Source organism: Melanotaenia boesemani, chromosome 1 (assembly GCF_017639745.1).
Source record: "Melanotaenia boesemani isolate fMelBoe1 chromosome 1, fMelBoe1.pri, whole genome shotgun sequence".
NCBI lineage: Eukaryota > Metazoa > Chordata > Actinopteri > Atheriniformes > Melanotaeniidae > Melanotaenia > Melanotaenia boesemani.
The window spans coordinates 32,975,798-32,995,935 of NC_055682.1; the positions used below are offsets into that span (position 1 = coordinate 32,975,798).

General features: G+C 39.7%; 1 protein-coding gene across 2 annotated transcripts in view; it reads right to left on the bottom strand.

The window, feature by feature from the left end:
- Positions 1 to 15,100: 15,100 nt before the first annotated feature.
- Positions 15,101 to 20,138, bottom strand: part of LOC121641058 (thrombospondin type-1 domain-containing protein 4-like) — a 45,844-nt gene continuing 40,806 nt past the window's right edge. For both annotated transcript variants that reach the window (XM_041986939.1, XM_041986932.1), the window contains exons 12-18: positions 19,915 to 20,044; positions 19,420 to 19,624; positions 18,011 to 18,184; positions 17,183 to 17,356; positions 16,898 to 17,077; positions 16,385 to 16,529; positions 15,101 to 15,792 (exon numbers count right to left, since the gene is read on the bottom strand). In XM_041986939.1, the coding sequence (XP_041842873.1) occupies positions 15,650 to 15,792; positions 16,385 to 16,529; positions 16,898 to 17,077; positions 17,183 to 17,356; positions 18,011 to 18,184; positions 19,420 to 19,624; positions 19,915 to 20,044 (1,151 nt within the window). In that variant the 3' untranslated portion in view covers positions 15,101 to 15,649. The remainder of the gene's footprint in view (positions 15,793 to 16,384; positions 16,530 to 16,897; positions 17,078 to 17,182; positions 17,357 to 18,010; positions 18,185 to 19,419; positions 19,625 to 19,914; positions 20,045 to 20,138) is intronic.

Sequence of the window (20,138 nt, forward strand, 5' to 3'; positions counted from 1 at the left end):
GTTTTCTTCTGTATGAACACTTTGCTCAAAACTCATTCTTAGTTTTGGGTCGACAAGCTTTAAAAGGTCAAAAAACTTAAAAAGACACAAGGAACTATTTAAAATGCCTTCAGAGGTGATGCATTTTATAGTCAGATAAATTCCACAGCAACATTCAATGTTCCGTGTGGGGGAGGAGATACACCTGCAAGGTTCAGCGTTTACAAAGGTATTCTGAGGTACAGAAACATCCCTGTTGTATGGGGACTTAATATTATTTTTAATCTTTTACCATAAAAATATCTATTTCAATTTTGACAGATACTTTACTTGTATGAATATAAAGTTAATGCTTCAAAGACTGTTTACAGACGTTTACTTAGAGGTCTTCATGCTTTGATCATTAATAAGTTATAAAATCCATGCCTTACAAACTAACTGTCAAACATCAGTTTTGGATGTGAATATCGTATCATCTGGCACAATATTATTGTCATTGTGCCTCTTTAATGTTTTTTTTTTTTTTTAATAAAGCCAACCAATAGACTATAGAGAATATAGTATATATGTAATCTTGCTTTTAAAAGCTGTATTTATCACATTTTCAGATCAATAAAGCTACTTCAGCTGTTTGAATAAAGACTCACTTTAATTTAAATGCAGCAATAAACACGAGTAAACCATAAATTAGGAGGTTTTAGGTTTATCCAATAACCTTCAGGAACAAATCATAGCAGCGGATTAAAAGTTATGAATTGCATCAGTTGTAGGTGCCAGCAATGAGTTTACATATGTGTTTCTGTTCAGATGTCCTGCAGCTCTTCTCTAGATGTAAACCAAACAGAATATCAGGAGGCTCAAAAGACAAGAGCTGCTCTGTAATAAATTTATAAAACTTTGATAAATCAAAAGTTGTTCTTACATCTGCTCTATGAGTCTGTGTTAAATTATGTACTAACCAGTAATAAATGCATCACTTCTAAATGCATTTTAAATTATAAACATATCTAAGTACTCTTGCATGATAAAATATTTGGCATCCTTTTTTCCCCCCTGTAGGTCATGAAGTCTAAAAAAAACAGAGTAATAATAATGAGAAGGGAGAGCATGGAAGTGCTGTGAAATAATGCATTGATGTCAAAGAACCATCAAAGTGACTGGTGTGCTGCAGTGTGCTGTTTAAAGATTTAGGGCTGAATCCATTTTTAAAAGAATGGGGTTGATTAGAAGACAATGAAAATCCTTGAAAATAGCCGGTTCTCTGATCCCTGCTATGCTGAAATTGTTTGATTTCCCCATTTTTCTAAAATATTTAGTCATTTTGCTTCCCCCCATCCAGCTTGTTGCAACACTACTTCAGCTCTAGAGGATGTGTGACACTGTACTTAAGGAAGTCTGTGCTCTGTCATCTTTGTGGGGATTATTAATGTATGCAAAACGTGGTGCTGTGACATATATTTAGACTACAACAACTCCATAATATGTCCCAAACTTCTCTTAAGAATTTATCCAAAATGCTGCAGTGAGGGTTCTGCTAAGAAAAAGCCAATTTCTCCCATTTTAACTTCTCTTCTTTGGCTCCCTGTTAAATATAATAATAGAATATAATGTTAAACTCTTATCCCAAAATATATTGACTGAGCTGGATTGTAACGATCACATAGTTCCATATTTTGCGAACGGAGAACTAAAATAGAGAATGGGAGGCATACCCTTCAGTTAGCAGATACCACTCTCACAGAACCAGTTTGGGTTCAAAAGGCAGACACTTTTTAATTAGGCTTATATTTAACATTAAATTGTGTTTCTCTTTCTTATTTATCAACTAGTTTTCCTAGCCAACAACTATAGAATTAAGATTTGTTTTCTCCTGTTTCTGTCCTTTCATCCCCTACCAGGAAAGGTAGACGGCTGTCCTTCCTGGTCCTGGTTGCTGGCTTTTTCTGTTAAAGAGGCGTTTTTTCTCATCACTGTCACCCACTGGCTCATGAATACTCTGGACAGAGGACGGAAAAAGACAAAAAATTCAATGTGATCTGTTGGTTTCTTTAACGAGACAATATTTTTATGAATCAGGTTTATATAAACGCAACTACAATGAATTAGACTAATGTTGATTAGTCTGATAATGCATTTGATTTAATATGCTTATAGCTGGATTACATTTAACTGGATCATAATGGGATTGAATTGGACTGTATCTTTAAAAGTGGCTTGAGATGACCTTTATTGCATATTGGCACAATGTAAATAAAACTTATATAATATAACTTAATTAAATATCCACTTTCAGGTACATCTAGCATGCAGGCTGAAAAGTCTGCTGAGAATCTAAAACCAATTTTTACCTTATGTAATGACCTGTACTCCTTTTCATATATTAATCAAGAAATTTAGTGATCTTTCTAACCTGAGCCCTGTTTTCCAATAGATTTGGGTATAAAATATGAAAAGGTTTTCAATTTTCAGTTCAGTTACAATCCTTGTGTGTAAACATCTTGTGTGTGTTTTGCATCAACTGACAGGATATTGACTAGAGAGCATCTAAACTGTGGTTCACATCAAAACATAATGTTTAAATGATGAAAATCATTATATATAGGTTTTGGCATAAATGTACATTTGTTGTCGCATGACTGAGGTCTCTGACAGTGCTGGTACTGAACAGGAATATGCATGTTAATGTTAAAGATAACGTTACACTCGTGTTTGTCTCTGCATGCCATGAGAAACTTTGGACATGTGCACATATTTAGGAGGACAGATTTTTCTGTGGTGTAGCTTGTGACTTTGTTGGCTACAACCTGAAAAACTGTGGACAGTATTTGACTGTTGCCTGGTATGTGCAAACTCTGAAAGTGTTCAAATATTCACAAAATCTCTGGGGGACATTCATTTAGACTTTTATTTCAATTTATAACCCGCAGCTCCATTTGCTTCATTTTAAAGCCATTTCTAAAAACTACGCTCATGTTCAGGCTGCGCTTCAGTGCCTGCTTTGATTGATTGGGGGAAATGTTTTTGTGTTAAAATCAGATTCCCAAAGGAGCAATATTCTTGGGCTGACAGCTCTGGAGGGATTTTGTTGACAAGCGTGTCAACAAATTGAAAATAATATATTCAGAACACAGTAAAAATAGATTTTTGACAGCCAACAAACTGAGAGAAAGATGTATTCAAAATAATTTTAGGTAATACTTTTTCATTTACATATTTACACTTCAACCTGCAATAACTGTCAAATAGCAAGTTAGTACAATTTGTGTTAAAATATATTACTAAGAAAGGTCCTTTAGGTAAGTGTGAGATTAACAGCCTTAGTGGATTTTTGCCACTAAAATAATTGTGCATCTTCAATCAGAAATGGAGTTATCCATTTTGGTTGTGTTATTTTCTTCCTCTGAGTCAGAAATCAGTCTGCATGGACTTAATGGACTCCATGCTCTCCAGCCTGTCTGTGGCATTAGAGTTTGCACCCTCCAGATGAATTGACATTTCCTGAAATGAGGAGGAATGCTTTTCAGGCACACCTCCTGGGGAGCAGAGCTTGTTTAAACCCTCTGCCCCTTTTTCGTGCACAGTTAACAAAGAACGCTTTAATGTACTTTTTGAAGGATTTTTTTTTTTTTTTTTTTGGTATTAATGTTTACGGTGGTTATCACTCCTTTTTATTATTTGTTATATTTATATATTTAAGAGGTTTTCTAATAAATTATATGAATCAGCTACCTACCTGAACTTAAAACTTGGAATTGCATCAAGCATTGTGATAAACTTTGTTGTGGGTTAAAACAGCTTCATTTATCCATCCATCCTCTATTCGCTTAATCTAATTCAAGGTTGCAGAGAGAGCTTGAAGCCTATCCAAACTGCTCTCTCAGTTGAGAGGTGGGGTACAACCTGGACAAATTGCCAGTCAATCACAAGGTAACACAAAGAAGAATGAGAAAAACAATCCAGAGTACCTAGAGAAAACCCACGCACTCTCTGGGAGACAGAAAAGCCCCGGCCAGGGTTTAAACCCAGAACCTTCTTGCTTTGAGGCTGATTAGTTTCATTAAAAGGCAAACTTTCTTCAATTGCTTGTCATTGACTTGGTTTCTATTTTGATCATTTAATGACCCCAAATACTACATATGTCCATTCTAACAGCTGCTCTTTGTTCTGTCTGTGGTTGCAGTCGTCTCATTAATGCTGATGTGAAGCTGCGTTACACCAACAGAATTTCTAGTGGAACCAACAAAATGATTAGATCATTACCAGTAAGACAGGCCTCATGTAAAGAAGCTCAAGCTAGCACATTAAACCAACTGAAGCCAAGATCTTTGACTTCAATGACAGGATGTATCATCTTTTCCTTTTAAGGTAAATCAACCTTTTTCAATGGTGTAAACCCGTAAGAAGAAGAAGTTACATGAGCTGCTGCTTTTTGCATGTGTTTAATATAAAATTAAAGAAAAGTGAAAGGAAACATATTTGATGAAAGTGAATCAAATGGCTTACACACACAAACCTTGCTGTGTGATGCGTATTCTGTCCTGTGCCATTCTCTAACCCGCTTTGTCTCCCTTGGTCTTGGCAGCAGCTGCTATTTCTTTAGTGTCATTCAGCTGAGCAGTAAGGATCAAATACCTGTCGTTCTACACAGAGAGACATAATGCAGTTAGTTACACTTAGTCACAGAGAAACTACAACATTAAAAAAATAACCGTGAAGAACTGATTAGTCTCAACAGTTTAATGTGACATTAAAACTATGTTATGAGTTCCCTGCTGCTCTGGGGAATTTACTTTTTGTGCTTCATTCAGTTGGTAAAAGAAATGGCTAAAAAATAAAGTCTGATCAATCGACTGATGAGTTTCTAAATGCTGCTGTAAAATGTTTTACTGACACAGAAAGTCATAGGTCTCAGCTTTTATTTCTCCTTACTGGATCAAACTTACCTCTTTTCCTTCTCCTCCTCCTCATCATCACTGCTTTGCATCGCTTATGTCAAGATCCAATCCTTCATGCTTGTTGTTTCATCCTTCTCTGTGACCTGGCAAACACCACACACAAACTACAAGTTATTTCACAGAATACCTCATGTTTAGCCATCCCACATGTACGTTGTCTAATACACAAACATCGGTGGTCTCTTTGGGGGTGTTGTTGGATGCTTTGAGGCCCTGAGCTGCAGGTTTTTGCTGGGGAGGAGGCTGAAATTTTGGCCTGCTCTTTTGGCTCTCCTGCAGCTGCTGGCAGAAACCATCTGGCAACTCCTCTGATAAATTGATAAATATTTACATACAAAAAAAGAAATATAAAAAAAACTACTCTTGCCCATGTTGCTATGGGCAACATGGGTGCAGTCTGTGTAAGGGTGCAGAAATGAAAAGAGGCAAAGAAAAAAACTGAATTCTGTCATTTCCCACAACCTGTTTTCTAAAGTACCACTCATTTAATGTAATTTTAGTTGGGCACCCCCACGTCAGCATGCTGCTGAAAAATGTCTCATACATGTGCTGTTAGAACAGAGAGTAAGAAGGGTGGGGGACTCCTGATCTCACTGATGAAATTAAAGTCAATCACACCACAAATTGTTTCCAAATAAAGTATATTTCACTCAGAGTTTGGTTTCATACCTGTAGAGTCACATTCATGTATTGGTTTGGTAGGTTATGTGAAATGGTGAGAAAAAAGTCCACAATGGCATTTTTATTTCAACTGGGTAACAAATACATGTTAAGTGTGACATACAAATTGTAATTTAATGTAAAGGGCACTCTTGAAACATTTTGTGGTTCCTTCTGCCGCCAACCAGGATAAGGAGCCGTCTACATCCTCAACCGCACATGCTTCTCCACTGATTGTATGGATGAAGGCTTCCTGGGCTTCAACCCTCCTCTGTCGGACTCCTCGGTGTTCATGCACACACCAGGGGGTGAGTTGGGGAATACATGGACAAGTGCATTCTTACATAACACTTTACTATTGTAAATGTAAGACTATTCCATAATACTGGGTATCGGGAAACCATGTCATTTTTGTTGTTTGTCTGGTAGTGGCATTGGAGCATAGCAATGTGCGGTATACTGTATATTGAACAGTATGAGTGTGTTGAATGGGGGGTATTCCCTCTCCTCCTCCACTTCCTCACCTTAATTTCATTATATACTATGTTTTGATTGACTCTAAGATGTTTATGAAAGTTTGTGGTGTTGCTACAATACCTCTATGCCTTCCCACATCCAGTATACAGTGTACCGTTGCTGTTCAGCTCCACACGTGCCTTATATCATACATGACAATGGCAGGTGGGAAAAAAAGTAGTTCTCACCAAACTGGGTATAATTTAGACAAGATCCTAAAAATGTAGCTCTTTTCCACTGTATTCCAGTTTGTGATAAACTACACATTTACCCCAAATTACTAAAATATCAATGTGAACAACTGTGAACAACTTAAAAAACGGGATTTGTGAATCAAAATGATTTATACATACTTCTGTATTTGTGTCATGGTGGTCACATACATGTGAATACTATTATTGTAAAAGGGATAAAGTTAACGTTTAACTTCAGAAATTAGTTCTTTGTGTGTAACAGAGTGAACACTCTATTAACTATCAGATGACATGCTTTCATCATGGCTATGTCGAGGCTTTTTGAGATATGTTGCAATACGTGTTTGAGAAAGCGAGACGCTACAAAGCACTGCAAGACTCCAACGTTAGATGGTAGTAATTATTGCTTACATGTTGTCCCTTTAAACACTACTAATCCCATTCCTTTCTTTTTGTAAATATTTATTTAGTTATTTAGGGCTCTCAACTCTCACACATTGGGTGCACGCATTTCAGCTTGAGGAGGCGTGTCACCTCTAGCAAACTGGCCCACCAGTACGCACCACTAGTACTACAAGTCCCACAATGCACTAAGCTGGCACGTCAATCAAAGGCTCAAAAATGAGCACCTAAGTACATACGCTGACAAACTATTTAGTGAATCATTCACCAGGAATCATTGTGTGGCAAAGTGTTGAAAACAGAACACGTAGTGAGCACCAGAGCATGATAGTTAACTTTATAAGAGTCAAATTTAAATCTAATCACCACCAGTTAAAGTTTTATCTATAGGTGTTAACCCACATAAGTCTATCATGTTACAGAATGTTTTCAAATCACTGTAACAAAAAACTAGGTCACAAGTTAACTAGCTGCTGTCAACTTACAAAGTGTAGATTTTAAAATCTCTTGTTTTATTTGACGTTGATGGAGAGTTAAACATACATTTGAATTTTATTTGACTGTACGAAAATATTAATGAGTGTTAGATGTGATGGAATAATCAGGCTCTCTTGATATTCCCATTATTAAATAATTTAGTGTTTAATGTTGCTAATACTCTCATAACCTGTGTTAGTTTGAGGTTTTAGTGGGAAATATTTTCATTAGAAACTACAGTAAAAACTCTGCAGAAAAAGTCATAATAAAACAAATTAAAACAGTTCATTTATTTACTGAGTTTTTATAGGCAATGACCTGTAGACTGTTAGTTATAGGTTCAAAGAGTGCAATAAGGTCCTTTTTATTAAGTAAACATTAAACCAGTCTGGCCCTTGACTAGAACATTTTTAAAAAAAAGTTTAGCACACTGTGTTTCACATCCCTGTTTTACAAAGCTCTGCTAGGCAAAAACTTCCATGAAACATGAGACAGAGGCAGCAGGGCGTGATTAAACCAGTATGATGTGATTAAAAAAATCATGATTTTAAGAATAGTGTTAAAAAAGCCAGCTTTTATATGTTTTACTATTTTTAATATTTAAATTGATATTTAAAAGAAAAAAAATTAACTGCTGCTATATAACATGAATAGGGCTGTTAAAAAGCAGCTGATCTGTTTAAAGTATTATTTGAAAATATGTAATACACTTCTTTTGATTCATTGTTGAATTTAATGCATAACATTGGGATTAATTGTGATTAATCGCACAAAATGAGATGAACTATTGTGATTGTTTCCTAGCACTATAGGCTACATTTTAGTTAGTAATTCAATCGTAATTGTAATATTTATTTCTGTTTTAAATCTTTAAATGCATGCATTAATCACAGCATTTTTTTTTTTTTTTTTGTCTCAGATGTCAGGGGAGAAGCCACTCAGCATATCATTTATCATAATGGTGCTCACGTCTCACGCTGGGCCGAGTTGCAAAGTTGAGAGCTCTGTGTTACTTGCAGTCAACAGCAGTAAGAGCACTCTTCAGCGAATTGGGGGGAATTCTGACAGGGGAGCTAAATTAACCCTTCAAACAGTGGTTTTGAGTAACCTGGGCTCAACACGCTACCTGATTCTTTCAGGCCTGTAGACAGATTTCCCCTGCTGGGCTTTTTGAGTGGCTGAGACTGACTGCAGGAGAACTCCTGATGTGGACTCTGTGAAATCGATCCAAAGCTGCCTGAAAGCTATGCAAGATGGATGGGAGGGTGAGTAACAAAAGCCTCAGAGTTGTGCATGCAGCCTGCAGTGCTCACCGGCCAGCTCACAACTCTGAGCTACAACTTTTCAAAAGGGACCAAGACCTTGTTGACCTTTACATCTCTTAAGTCAAGTGTAACAATGCTTTTCATTGAGTTCTTTTTTTAAAGACTATAGAGGGCATAATGTTACCACTCAAATCCCACATTTGATTTTTGCATCTGATCTCTATTCAACCGTACAGTAACATGTTTATTGGTTTATCACAGTTGTCCCTTGTACTTTGCATCTGTTTAAAGGATCTTTGAGGTGCAAGATATCTGACATATTCTGTCTGTGTTGGCCATCATGGCTGCTGTGGTCTGACTTCATTCTGTGGAGCAATTGAACTTTTGTTTTGCTGCAGAACCATGACATTATATCAAAAGACATTGTGACTTTTGTCATCCTTCATATTTAAAAGGTTGGTGTAACAAGGGAAAACACCCTCTGTAATAGACAGGAGGACCACATGGAAGAGGCCAAAGAACACAAGTGATTCAAATACCCAGAGCTGCTAGAGGAATGCCAGAGGAAGGGCAGGAAAGCCTGCTGCAAACACACAGAGGTAGGATCTCGGATTTGCTCTGTGCTCCATCTGCAGGATCTACACCCTTCTCGGCATAACTGGAGCTGCAAAAAGGAGAGCCATCGAGTCCACAATAGAGTTGGCAGAGAGAGCTTCTAGGTGGATTTGGATCAAGAGATCTGAGAAGTGGGCCAATGCTGCTGGGACACAAGTTGAGGGTGGATTAACCCCAGCTGGGTCGCCTGAGTGCGGGTGTATGATGTTGCGAGACCAGAAACACCCATAGACCTCAGGAACATCACTGATGTTGTGTCCCAGCACACCATTGAATGTATCTATACACAATTTAGATCCCCAACCATATGAGTCTAATTTTTTTTTTCATTAATGTTGCAGCAAATGATCCATTCAAGCAACATGAAGTTGCTGCAATGCATCACACTTTCAGCAAAATGCATTGCTTTATGCAAAAATACCTCTAGTTACTGCAGTTTTCACAGACTCTGTTCATATTGTGTTTTTTAAAATCCCTTTAAAAATATCTTCAGAAGTACTGAGTGCATTTTTTAAGTTTAAAGAATATACAGCATATTGATATGCCAGTATCCTTTAAAGCTGTTCATGTTTGAAGTGCTATAGATTTTAACCTTATACAGCAGTTTAGAGTCAAACTGATAAGATAACATTAAAGTCAGACATTTACTATACACTCACACAGATTCTCTAATTGCTCTACTCAGAGGTGTGCAGTAAAAAAAAACAAATGAAATTTAAAAACAAACGAAAAAAAAAACTACATCAGCAAGTACATAAGAGTTGTCTAATTAAAGTTTTTGCTTATTTGAACTTTCTATGAAGTTTAGTTCAGAATCAATGAGCTTAGAAGGAACAAAACAAGGAAAATGCAGTTAAACAGCATTTTATAATTTAACCATTTTTGTACTATAATAGATGACTTCAAAGACATTCAACCACTCAATGGTTCATTGAATTTCATGTGGCAAACACCGTCATGAATGAGAGGAACTAGATCTGTTTGGTGTATAGCAGGACTTAAATGCTTCAGACTGTGTCGCCATCTCATGGCTATTTTAGGTATTACACTGCAGTAAACAACTCATGCTACTGAAGAAATGTTTAAAGACATTAATTTTGTTAAAGATTAGTACTTATTACAGGATAGTTTTAGATTAGTACTTAAAAAAGTTGGGAAAAAACAATAAAGGAAACCAAGACCATACAAAACTAAGGGAACTTAACAGTTAATATCAGAAACAATCTACCATGACTGTTTCTGGTGAGAGTGAACAAAAGTCAGCTAAAGATTATCATCATCATTGTATCTAAAAGAAAATGTGTTGCGTCCAGTTAAAATTATTACTACCATGTGGCACTCAACTTATTTTCTGATACTTTTGAAAGGTTGGTTTTTCAGTACGTTGGAGACATTATGATCCAGCAGAAGATGCCATCACCACTGCTCTCCACTGTCTTCACACATGACGGTATGGATCCTATACCTTGAAACGATGTTTGTTATTTTACTAAAAGGCCCTCTTCTGGCCCTTAGCTGATGAGCTTGTGGATTATTTTCATGTCAAAATTACAAGCATTACTGAAGTCCTTGCTCCCACCAAGATGAAACTGATCACCGGCATGGAAGGAACTGAAAAACAAGAACTTTGAAAAGCTGAATGCAGGTGGCTAAAAACAAAGTTGCACGTTCACTTTGAGATCTATAAGGACAGACTGAAGATTTAGAATCTGGAGCTGAGAAATGCAAGACAATCAATCTTTCTGAAATCAATGCTAAGAACAGCAATAATGTTTTTAGACTAACTGCTCCTCCTGTGTCAGTAATCCTGAACTTCTATCGAACCAGGCCTGAAATGAGTTTGCTTCTTTCTTTACTGATAAAATCCATAAAATCAGGCAGTCCATGCCAGGGACTGGACTTTTGTCACCACTGTGTCCACTCAGAAAACACTTAAAAGCTATTACATTTAATCAGTCCTAAAAACCTGGTTCGGATCATTTGCCGCTTAAAATCCACCACATGCCCTGCCAATGGGGTTTTCCAAGAATGTTTCAGGATGCATGGCCTCCAATATTTTACAGATTGTAAACGTGTCTCTGCTTTCTGGTGTCGTCCCTCAGACCCTAAAAACAGCCGTCATCAAACCACTCCTGGGGAGAAAAAAAAGAAGAACCTTCCCATTTCTTGGTAAAATTATAGAAAAAGGTGTCTTTCAACAATAACACAACTTCCTGACACTAAATAATTGATCTGATGTCTACCAGTCAGGTTTATACCCCCACCACAGCACTGAGACTGCTCTACTGAGCACAGATAGCAGAAACATTGCAGTCCTGGGACTACTGTATCTCAGTGCTGTATTTGACTTTCTACACTGGCTGAAAAACTGGGTAGGAATTTCAATAGTTCACTGGTTAAGCCTGATTTTAAAGACAGGAGTGTTTAAAAAAAAGTGTCTGCGCACTGGAAAAGATGAAAGTGTTGTTGAGTTTTGAATGTTTTGTACACTGATGAGACAAAAAAAAGTGTTTGATTAAACTGTATGCTGGAATAGGTCTCTGATGTGCAGGAGTAATTAGCAGTTACAAGAAATACTTATCTGCAATTATTTCAGCACAAAGGGGACAAAAACTACATTTCCATAAGAGCAACAATTCAGATTTTGTGACTCAGATAATAGAAATAGTGGACCATTTTCTTAAATAAATAACTGACCAGTTGTAACATGTTAGCTTTGTTGAGTCATTCAAGGCTGGAGTGATTATCTTTATCTTCCAGGTTATAACTTTAAAAGGATCATTTTGTATTTTTAGCAGCAGCCCGTTCAGTTGCAATATTGCCTTTATCCTCGAGATGGATGACATGAAGTATCAATTTTCCATCATCTGAAGGAATCACAAGAAAAAGCTGTTGTTTAGTGCAGAAATTAAGTGTCATCATGTTTATTTCAGTAACTCTCTGGAACACTGAAAATTAGCTGATGAAAATGTGAAATCTGAAAAAAATTACATGATTTATAACTCAGTCATAAGTCTGCCATTTTACTTTCACCATTCTTGACTGCCCTCCTCCCATGGGCTCACCACCTGCAGGGTGCATTGTGAGCTGGGCAGCTGCCAGAGGCGGGGACCCTGGCGGTCTGATCCTCGGCTGCAAAAGCTAGCTCTAGGGACGTGGAATGTCACCTCTCTAGCGGGAAGGAGCCTGAGCTGGTGCGCGAGGTTGAGCGGTTCCGGCAAGATATAGTTGGGCTCTGGAACCACTGTCCTTGAGAGGGGCTGGACCCTCTTCCATTCTGGAGTTGCTCCCGGTGAGAAGCGCCGAGCAGGTGTGAGCATGCTCATTGCCCCCCGACTTGGCGCCTGTATGTTAGGGTTTACCCTGGTGGACGAAAGGGTAGCCTCCCTCCGCCTTCGGGTGGGGGGACGGGTCCTGACTGTTGTTTGTGCTGATGCACCAAATAGCAGTTCAGAGTACCCACCCTTGTTGGAGTCCTTGGAGGAGTTGTTGGAGAGCACTCCTACTGGGGACTCCTTCGTTCTGCTGGTGGACTTCAATGCTCTTGTGGGCAATGACACCGAGACCTGGAGGTACGTGATGGGGAGGAATGGCCCCCCTAATCTGGAGGTGGATGAGGTCTGCCCAGAGTTCCTTAAGGCTCTGAATGCTATAGGGCTGTCTTGGCTGACACGCCTCTGCAGCATCGCGTGGACATCAGGGACAGTTCCACTGGTCTGGCAGACTGGGGTGGTGGTCCCCCTCTTCGAAAAGGGGGACCGGAGGGTGTGCTCCAACTAAAGGGGAATCACACTCCTCAGCCTCCACGGTAAGGTCTATTCAGGGGTGCTTGAGAGGAGGGTCTGTCGGATAGTCGAACCTCGGATTGAGGAGGAGCAGTGTGGTTTTCATCCCGGTCGTGGAACAGTGGACCAGCTCTACACCCTCTTCGGGGTCTTTGAGGGGGCATGTGAGTTTGCCCAACTAATCTACATGTGTTTTGTGGACTTGGAGAAGGCATTCAACCGTGTGCCCTGGGGACTCCTGTGGGGGGTACTCCGGGAGTATGGAGTGCCGGACTCGCTTGTACGAGCTGTCCAGTCCCTGAATGACCGGTGTCAGAGCTTGGTTCGCATTGCCGGCAGTAAATCAGAATCGTTTCCAGTGCGGGTTGGACTCCGCCAAGGCTGCCCTCTGTCACCGATTCTGTTCATAACTTTTATGGACAGAATTTCTAGGCGCAGCCGAGGTGTTGAGGGGATCTGGTTCGGTGGCCTCAGGATTGGGTCTCTGCTCTTTGCGGATGATGTGGTTCTGTTGGCTTCATTGGGCCGTGATCTTCAGCTCTCACTGGAGTGATTCGCAGCCGAGTGTGAAGCGGCAGGGATGAGAATCAGCACCTCCAAGTCCGAGACCATGGTCCTCAGCTGGAAAAGGGTGGAGTGCTCTCTCCGGGTCTGCAATGGGGTCCTGCCCCAAGTGGAGGAGCTTACATATCTCGGGGTCTTGTTCACGAGTGAGGGAAGGATGGAGCGGGAGATCGATAGGCGGATCGGTGCGGCGTCCACAGTGATGCGGGCTCTTCATCGGTCTGTCGTGGTGAAGAGGGAGCTGAGCCAAAAGGTCGATCTACGTTCCTACCCTCACCTATGGTCATGAGCTGTGGGTAGTAACCGAAAGAACAAGATTGCGAATACAACCGGCCGAAATGAGTTTTCTCTGCAGGGTGGCCAGCCTCTCCCTTAGACATAGGGTGAGAAGCTCGGTGATCCGGGAGGTGCTCAGAGTAGAGCCACTGCTCCTCCACATCGAGAGGAGCCAGATGAGGTGGCTCGGGCATCTGGTTAGGATGCCTCCTGGACGCCTCCCTGGTGAGGTGTTCTGGGCATGTCCCACCGGAAAGAGGCCCCGGGGAAGACCTAGGACACGCTGGACGGACTACATCTCTCGACTGGCCCGGGAACGCCTCGGGATCCCTCCAGATGAGCTGGTGAATGTGGCCAGGGAGAGGGAAGTCTGGGTTTCCCTGCTTAGGCAGCTGCCCCTGCGACCCGACTTCGGATAAGCAGCAGAAAATGGATGGATGGATGGATGGATGGATGGATGGATGGATGGATGGATGGATGGATGGATGGATGGATGGCATTCTCGACTGCCTTTAGAATGGGAATGGCTCTCTACTAGACTTAATTAGGTATACATTTGAGTTTTTCCTGAACATAAACAGCAATACATATACAGTACTTGTAGATCAGAGGTAAGTTTGTAGTACTTGGAGGGAATTCATAACAGCTATAATAAAAAATACAGAACATTCGGGATTTACTGAATGAAGTTCTGTAAAGAGTTTAAAATAGCTGTGGTTTTACAGAAAAAAATGGATGATAAACAAAAATTTGAGCACAAATGTAAATCTCAGGGATACTACAACAAATCAAGAGCTGTGAAATACTGTTATTACATGTGAATATTCTAAAGGTAATTATGGATTAACAGAGGTGGTACAGGTGTGGAATGGTCATATCCCAAGCGGGAAAACAACAATATATACAGTCTGTTTCAATCCTCAAAAAAGAAAAAGAAAAGGGTTTCTGAGCATCTGCTTCTGCCATCCAGCAGGCTATGAGGCCTACATTCAGTTCAGAGGTTGGGATTGGTTTAGAGGCAGCGCAGCCAAGAAAGAAGCCACCAGTGGCCGATAAACCAGTGTCCTCCCTGGGGAGCCACATACATAAATAAAGAGAGCTTTTTTCTCTTCACTTTCTGTGAGGGGACTGAAAACTATTAAAAAGCAAAACGACCTTTATCATTCATTCTGTCACACACACACACACACACACACACACACATATATACACATACATATATTACATAAGCTGCTTTTACACCTCATGGCTGCATAGAAAGAAAAACAGGTGGTTTGACAAAAAGATATCATTAAAATTCAGATTTTTCTTTTGTGACTGATGATGAAGAATACTACATTATCAGCATTTTAGAGGGGTTGATGCACAATATTGGTTTCTTAGTATTAAGAGTGGTTATGTGCAGTTGTCAGTTTGTTGAGGTTAGATATCTTATATGATATGTTGTCTTTGGTAGATGTTAAGCATTTGATTATCGGTGAAACTGCATCGACTTCATATGGCATCATGCCAAGAATCTGAGTATTGTGATGTTGAGAACCATAATGAAAGATACACTTTGCATATAAATGGTTCACAAATGGTTTGCTGGAGCTCTCCTTTTCAGAAGGAAACCACAAGAGCCCTTACTGGTAAAAAAAAATAATAAAAAAGCTGCAAACTGTTTCCTTGAAGCAAAGGACTGAAAGTGTTCTGGATCGCCCTGTTTGCATATGATTTCCTCCATTTCACCACGAATCTGTCCAGCAACAAGATTTGTGTCATCAACAATTCATAGTTGTTGTTTTTTTTCTCCAAACAGCTGCATCCACAACAAAAATGTTCCTCCCTCAGTTTCCATCCTTGGCAACCTAAATAAACATCCATTCCAGGCAATGTTTTGCCAGTCTAGTTCTTCAGAGTGCCTTCTGTGGATATCAAGTCTGGCCTAACATGGAGCTGAGGGACCCTGGTAGAGAGTGCTAGCTGCGGCCCCGATAAATAGTCTGTTTGTGGGCCCCTCGTGAACATGAAGCACAGCATGCTGTCTTGTAGTAATCGTACACACAGAGGCGAGCCTGGACCACCACGTTGCAGTTGTAGTACTTGTCTTTGCAGTTCTCATCTGAAATAACAAAAACGAAGGAATGTATTAGTTTCCAGCAAATACATGTGCAAAGATTTGTGCAACGGTCTTGAGCCGACGTGTCTGGTAATCCTTTAACGTGCTCTTGCGCAAAAATTTTCAAGACTTTCTAAAGGTCTTTGAAAGTTCCTCTCTGGACATTGGCAGCTTGTTCACTCATTTTCAGACCATTTTCACATAAATACGTTTTCTAGCTTGTTGAGCCAGTTAACACTGACCCTCAACTCATTTATTCATGAACCTCAAGGGATGAATGACTGTTAAAGACTTGACACAGACCCAAGATGCATCTGACCCATCTGTTCACTTTCAATTCACTTGAATTGAAAAAAAAATGTTTTTGCTTTATATATTATATATTTCTTTTTATGTTTAAATATGTTTTTTAAAAAAGCAAACTATTATCTGTTTTCCTGGAATCAGTATTTATACACAATACTGTATAAAACCCAGAAAACATATTAAGAATAAATAAAAATTGAGTGTTCCTGTGAGCTGGGACATTCCAGTCGCTGCATGTTTGTGAGGATGTTAAAATAATCTGAAAAACATTCTCAGACCTATGACTGACCTATGTGAGGTATGCAGGGCTCTGGGTTGCAGTCCTCCCTCTCAGCTGGTCTTAGCTGATCATCACAGCCCTCACTGGACTGCATGTCGTCAGATAGACAGCGCACCTCCCGCACACGGAAACCTCCCTCACATGTTTTTGAGCACTGGAAAGGCATGAGTGACAGCAGTCAGCCCATCATAAACAAAACTCTACTATGAAGGTGGTTTATACTGCTGCTACAGCAAGATTCCTTACTGCTGCTGTGTGGGTAGTACCTACTAGGTGTAGACACCACAGAGGGGCTCAAAGGTCAACTGATTCATGAACTTTTACAGTAAAATAATACTTAATTAAACCTAGAAAGTTTTGAATTCCAAAACTTTTTTCCTTTTCTGAAGATTCAACATATTTATAAGCAGATATATTTACAGAGATTAAAAAGGTTTATCTACACATTAGGTTTAGTTATAAAGGAAATATTCTAAAGGTCTGGAAACACTGACAGGAGAGAGATTTTCATATCTTACTCACAGTGCTCCAGTCAGTGTAATACCACTTCACTCCACAAGCTTTAAGGCTGCAGCTTTGCTTGCTGAGCGGTCGGTTCAGGGATGAGCACTCATACAGCGGAATGACTGTGAATCCTTCATCTGACTTCATTAAGCACACCACTGACCTCTGCTGACTCCCTGTGCCACACTCTGCAGAGCACTGGATCACATAAATCGACAGCATACGCATTTGAGTGTAATTAGAAAACGCTACATGGAGACACTGTATCACTGCAATATACCCGGTCTCCTGTTGTCTTTATACCTGGCTCCAGGGGCCTGTGAACCACTCAATGCGATTTTCACATGGGCCGTTGTTGCAGACCTGAGAGTCTGCTGGCCGCTCACTGCCACATCCTTCCAGTGGGAGGCTGCTGATGTGGTTGGTCAGGCAGAGAACTCCCCGGGTTCGTATACCCATCCCACATTCAGCAGAGCACTGTGGGGTGAAAAGCAGACAACCAAAACATCCCAATTCTTAAAAAAGATACAGTCTAATTTCTTGTAGCTAAATTGTAATCCATTTAAAACAAATCAATTATATGGGTCACATTAGTCCAGTAAATAAAAACTGTGTTTATATAAGTCAATTAATAAAAGACTAACTGCCTTGCAAAGGAATCCAATGGATTGCATCAAAACTCATTCATCTTAAAAGCAAAGTCTCTTAAAGCTTGAAACTCAAAATTGTTTCAAATTCTTTGCGCTAAATGGTAAACAAGTGCACCATAATCTCTTTAAACAGGTACCACAGTTTAATTCAAAACCCCTATTTATTAAATTTCCTGCAGTAGCTTAATAGCTGTTTAGCAGTCAGTTCTGCTGCCTGCAACTGTCATCCAGTGTTAAGCTGAAAGCAGGAAAACCCTGGGGCAACATCTCTGGTTCTGTTTCTCGTACACATTATCTGTTGTATCATAATTCAACTTTCCCCTTTTTAAGCTCATTTCTAGTTCTCACACTTTTCTATCTGATGCGCATCTGTAGTACCATTATTTGTTCAACGAATGAAATGAATTTGATCAACAAAAGACCTACAGTGAACAATAAGTACCGCTGCTGTTAACAATGAATAAAAGTTACTGTCTCCTACCATGTTGCCCCACTCAGTGTAGAACCAGCTCTTGGCACAGGCTCCCATGTCACAGTTCTCCACATCAACGGGCCGCAGATTCATGTTGCACTCCTCATCAGGAACAAAGTCGCCCACGTTGCTTACGCAGTGCACCTCTCTTGACCTCTGACCCAGCCCACATGGCACAGAGCACTAGGGAGACACAGTCTACTTGGTTAACTCTGCACCGTGCAGGTCGGCACTTTTAAAAAGTATATCCTCCAGCTTTGGATAGTGCACATAAATTTGAGAACTACATAAATGTAAATACCATCCCAATTCCAGAAAAGTTGGGACTCTGTAAAAGGTAAATAAAACATGATGATTTGTGCATTTCATACCATAATATCAAATGTTTAAAGTAAGACATTTTACTATGTTTTGAAAAATAAAAGCTCACCTTGAAGTTGTGCAAAACATCTAAAGAAAAGTTGAGATGAGAATAGCAAAAGGCTAGAGAATTAAGTGGCCTTAAAGAAGAAGTAGATGGAGGAAGATCTTTTAATAAAGCACATTAACTGACAGCATGTCAGGATGATTGGGAATTAAAAGAGCAAACTCAAAAGAAAAGATTAGCAGAGATTCAACAACCTATAAAAATAACCATCTACAAATCGTGGAGCAATTTATTAAAAATGTTACTCAACTAATAAAGACTAAACATTTCATCATCCACAGTACATGATATAGTCAAAGGATTTCAAGAAGCTGTAAATTCAGCACTGAATATCCATGATCATCAGACCCTCAGGCAGCACAGCATAGGAAACAAACTCAATACCACATCCATTACAACAGTATGTTGTTGTAGCAGAGTAGAGATGCAGAACTGGCCTGCTTACAGTCCAGATCTTTCACCACCTAAAATGTACATCATTGAAATGCCAACTATGGCAAAGAAAACCCCGGACTGCTGAGCAGCTAGAATACTATATCAGACAAGAATAAGATAGGGTCTGCCAAAGGTCTTCAGTTCCCAGGTTATTACAAACTGCTGTAAAGGAAAAAGGGGGATGCTACACCGCTGTGGCTCTGTCTTATGTTGCAGCCATCAAATTCAAGATAACCTAATATTTTTCATGAACTAGTAAAATGTCTCACTTTCAACATTTGACATGCTTTCTGTGATCAGTTGTAAATAAAACGTCGGTTTCTAATATTTGCTAATCATTTAGTTTTTTACACACACACTTTTTGGGATCAGGTTTATATCCAACAAAAAAATAAAACTTTTGTTGCTGATGTGGATGATGTAATATAATTGTAAACATGATAAGGAAAAATTTCTGGTTTTTTAAAGTGCTGTATCATGGTAAGAAAGCTTACTTAAAATGACAAAAAATGATGATAGTGATTCAGTCACTTTGTGGCTGACTGCTGCCACTCACAGCGGTCCAATCGGAGCGGATCTGCCACTCACTGCAGATCTTCAGCTGGCAGGAACTGGCCGTTTCAGGTCGCTCTAGATGTCGGCAATGGCTTGTGTGGACGTTGAGGGTGCGGTTGGCATAAACCTGGCGACACAGGACCTGCCGGTGCTGCATCCCCAGACCACAGGTCTTGCTGCACTCTGACCACTCTCCAATATCCCAGCTGCTCATGTAAAAACTTAATGTTAGCAATGCTGGATTCTTTAAGTTGCTTTTAATTGTGATTTGTTGCTTGGACCTGTATGTGTGTAAGGGGTAGGTTGAGATTATGTACAGCAAGTCTATGTTTTACACACAAAACTAGTAATGATTGAAAGTTCAGTGTGATGTAAAGAACACTATATAGTTTGTAAAGTTTGTAGTTTATAAAGTTTGGCTGAATTTTGAAACGGAAGTCCCTTCATTTTAGCCTTAATCAGTAATATTAAAAAAGTGTGAAGAGTGATCCCTTACAAGGCTGGGCAGGGCTGCAGGTTGCAGGCCTCCTCCTGCAGAGCTGGTCGGCTGCTGCTGTCACACAAACTGTCCGACACCTGGATATGGCTCAGCCGGTGGACGCAGTGAAAGACCGAATATCTAAAACCTGAAAAGCAAATATATGATCATGGTTTTGACTCTATATGTAAATTGTCCAGTTATACATTAGATGAAGATTTAAATATTTTCTTTTTACATAA